Source organism: Lonchura striata, chromosome 2 (assembly GCF_050655825.1).
Source record: "Lonchura striata isolate lonStrDom1 chromosome 2, ASM5065582v1, whole genome shotgun sequence".
In the NCBI taxonomy this organism is placed as follows: domain Eukaryota; kingdom Metazoa; phylum Chordata; class Aves; order Passeriformes; family Estrildidae; genus Lonchura; species Lonchura striata.
Window position 1 is genome coordinate 76,718,511 of NC_140704.1, and position 3,909 is coordinate 76,722,419.

General features: G+C 48.8%; 1 protein-coding gene across 1 annotated transcript; it reads right to left on the reverse strand.

Moving 5' to 3' along the window:
* Window positions 1-739: 739 nt before the first annotated feature.
* LOC146768313 (uncharacterized) lies at window positions 740-2,553 on the reverse strand. Its single transcript, XM_085571665.1, is given in 2 exon segments — window positions 740-1,741; window positions 1,743-2,553. Coding segments are annotated over 2 exon segments (1,332 nt in total). The 5' UTR covers window positions 2,528-2,553; the 3' UTR covers window positions 740-1,194.
* Between the last annotated feature and the right edge of the window lie 1,356 nt (window positions 2,554-3,909).

The following is a 3,909-nucleotide window of genomic DNA, read 5'->3' on the forward strand; positions in this document are numbered from 1 at the left end:
TACTTATTGATCCTTTGCCAAAAATTCAATCCCAAGAAAAAATATACATCTGTGTGCGAGTGACTACACCACACCTATGATGAAAAAGCTTTCATTTCATTTGGAGCTATCTCTACCTGATGGGTAGAAGTTTCGCCCTATAGGGCTAAAAAAAAATCTTTGGTGTGTCCTTGGGAAAATCCCTTCCCTCCCCATGTTCTTAATTTCGACCATTCTCACCAAAATCTAAGTCATCATGAAGTCAGTCCAGAGATGGCACTGTCCATCGTCCAGCAGGCCACAGGCGAGGAATCCCAGGCGCGCTTCTGGTTTCTCTCCTCCTGGCTGTCCTCCAGACGAAATGCCTTGGTGAAGGTCAGGTTCTTATCTTGAGCTTTCCGCTCCCTCTCTTCTTGAAAATGCGGAGAGTGTGTACTGCTCTTCTTTTTTTTTCTTCCTTCTTTCTTTTTCTGCCGATGAAGGTTGGAGGTTGTTTGATGTTTCTTTTTCTTCTTTTTGCTGATGCCTGTTGCTTCTCTTTCGACCGCCACTTTGCTCTCGGGGGTTTCTTGCTGCTGTCCCCCGTCTCTCCCTGGCCCCCCGGGACCCTCCGGCTAGCTGTCCCCTCCGGGGCCAGGGTTTTCCGCGGTCCCACTGCCCTGGGCTTACCAGGCAGCGTCTGGGTTAGCACGGTCCGAGCTGCGGCGCTGCCTCAGTCGCCGCAAGGGTTCGAGATAAAGAGACCAAGAGAGACCAATGGTATGCTTGTCCAGAGAGATTGTATTGCCTGAAGCATTGCAGTGACCAAAGGCCCTGGGCTATTGCCCAGATACAGTTTTATACAGCAAAATTAAGAGATAAGGTCTTAAACAATAGAGACAGTGTTCAGCTAAGGCACATCAGAACCACCCCAGGGGCCAGGTCCAATGGGAACTGCTCAGGGGTGGGGAGAAGGGGGCCTACAGAGGAATGCTGAAGCGGGACTTTCCCGAAACAGTGGAGCATAGATAAATGTATCTTTTCCCTCAGTTTCTCATTCCCAAAGCCTTTCTAAAACAATGGGGCATACATGAATGTATCCTTTTCCTCAGTTTACCATTCCCAAGGCCTTTCTAAAACAATCCTCTATGCTACCATGCCAGCATGACTGCAACAATTCCCCGCTTTTCAATTACTAAGATGAACGATGCCTTGGGAGAAGGTAAACTGTGGCTCTCAAACTGCAGTGTCTTTCTGCTTGTCGTCTTCCCACCAATCGCTTTCCGTGGCGGCAGCAGCGATGAAAACCGGCGCAGAAGCCTTCGGCTTCGAGGTGATGACCTTGGAGACAATCCGCTTCAGAATTCCCAATGCTAACAGAACTAAAAACAATGCAACTAGAAAGTAAAAGATGTCTTTTAAAAGAGACACTGCCCACCCAGAAAGGTCCCAGTCTTTGAACAGATTTTTAAACCAATCCTCATTTTCTTGCTTCACATTCCCAATGAGGTTTCTCATTTCCTGAATGGACGAGTGGACACTCTGTCCTTTAGATGACAGATCAAAACAACACAACCCATCAAATTCTTTACATCCATGACCATGTGCCAACAGCAGGAAGTCAATAGCTGCCCTATTTTGGAGGGTAGCCTTTCTGGTTATTTCCTCGTCTTCTAGGAGGTCACTCAGCGCTGCTGATGTTAAATTTGCCTGCTTGGTCACCCAGCATTCTAGATTGCCTAATTCACTCAATGCTTTGGCTGCTGCAACCCATGGTAAAAACAGAGACAGCAACTCTTTTGGATTTTGCCCAATGATAAATTTCTGCATCACAATGTTCATCAAATTGGCTTGCACTCCGCTTAGTAATTTTTTTCCCACTTTTTGCTTGCCCAATTGGAATTTGGGTCATGTTGGGGGAAGCAAGGGTCAGATGCCCAAAAGTACATGGACCTCCAATAAGACGAGATGGGATTCCTGGGTATGCTCTGTCCCCACAGATAAGAAACATTCCCTTGTCCAGCTTGCGTGGACGGAAATCAGTGGTGGATGCAAATTTCAGCTTGTAGACAGCTGTGCACCATTGACCTGCTCTGAATTCTACTTTGTACTGTTTGACATGCTCATATAATTTTACTTCTTTGGTTGGGGAAAAATCAAATTGAATGCAAAATTCAGCTTTTGCAGAGCCTAGGAGTTCTAATTCCTGGGGCTCCCCCTCAGCAGTGGGCAAATGTGAAACCCACCCTTGCCACAAAATGAGGGGATTTCGCACTTGTGCTTCAACTTGTCCTGCACCTTTAGGTATTTTATTTTCGTTCACCTGCTTTTGCAAACGGACCAGACCAATTGGAAACTCATCCTCCTTACTTGGAACCCCTATTAAACATGTGGACATCGGATTTTCTGCTGAGGCAGTGGATAAACACATATGATCCTGTTGCAAGGCTTGGGCTAGCGTGACCCACACATTTTTCTTGGGCTGTGGAACAATCCATGCATCCACCGTGGAAGGGTAGATGACCATTCCCTGGAACCAAACGATGAGCAGGAATGTGGAAATTGACATTCTGCTAGTCTGAAAGAGAGATAAAATCATACAACAAAGTGAACTAACTCTGAAAAAGATACAATTTGCTCTGCCAGTATAAAGGAAAATGATTCTCCCCCTCCCGCCTTCCCCCCTTGTCGAGGAGGCCCTTTGAACCCAGGAGTCCTGGGGGTTGCTGCTGCTGAAGCATCCACCCTTTCCCGTGGTTTTATCACTGAGTCCTCTGTCATCAGCATAGCTTTCCTGGTGCACTCCTTGATGAGCTGATCGAGTGTGGGGGGAGGCGATGATGGAAGAGCCAGGATGACTCGCTGACAGACTTCATTTGCATTTGTGGTGACCAGTTCTAATATAAGTTGGTCTTGGAGCTCTGGATTTTGCACCCTCTTTTCCACAGAGGCTCGCACTCGATCCACAAAATCCATGAATGGTTCTGAAACAGACTGCTTTAAAGCAGTATATGAGACAATAGGGTCTTTAGAAGGCATATTAAAAAATGCACGTTCTGCTGCATCCCTGGACAGGTCTAACACTGCTCTGGGAATGCCTGCTGCTTGCTTTTCAGCTTGGCTCCAATCACCCTCACCCACTAGATGTTCTAAAGTGATTTCCTCATCCTCTATATCTGTGGAAAGGCTTGGACTTTGCAGAATCTCTGGGAGGAGATCTGCTGCAAGTCTTTTCCACGTTCTTTCCCACAATCTAAACTCAGACCGAGGGAGCAAGCAACTGAAAAGACGTTTCAAATCAGCGGGGACAAATGTCTTGGAGCATATAGTAGCTTTCAAAATGCTCTTAAAAAATTCACTTCTTTCCCCAAACTCACGCTTCGTTTTGCAAAGTTCCCTAATACTATCATACGAAAGGGGCTCCCATTTGGCGTTCTGTCCCCTGGCATTATAAATCACGGGGGCTAAGAACGCAGGCTCGGTCTCTCTGAGCACTTCCCGGCTGACAGCCTGGGCGCTGCCGTTGCCAGGGAAACCGGGAGAGGGAGAGGGAGGAGGAGGAGGGCCGGCTTGTGAGGGAGTGGCCGCAGCCGGCGGGGCTGCGTGGAGCGGGGCTGGGACAGGGACAGGGGGTGGTGATGGAACTGCGAGAGGAGGAGCTGAGGGCTGGACCGGGGGCTGGAATGTGGGCTGAACCGCCGCAAGGGAGGAGGGGTTGGGGTCAGGGATAGGCGGAGGGGGGAATGCGAGGGCTGGGGGCATGTTCTGGGCTGGCACAGGGAGCAGGGAATGCGGGGATGGAGAAGGGAAAACCACGTGGCCACCTCCATCTTGTGGGGGCTGCACGGGAGGGGGAATGGGGGGTGCAAAGCATGGATTTTCAGCTGCGGGAGCAAAAGCAGGAGGCGGAGAAGGGTTAGAAACTAAATCTACATCTGCACAGTTAGTTTT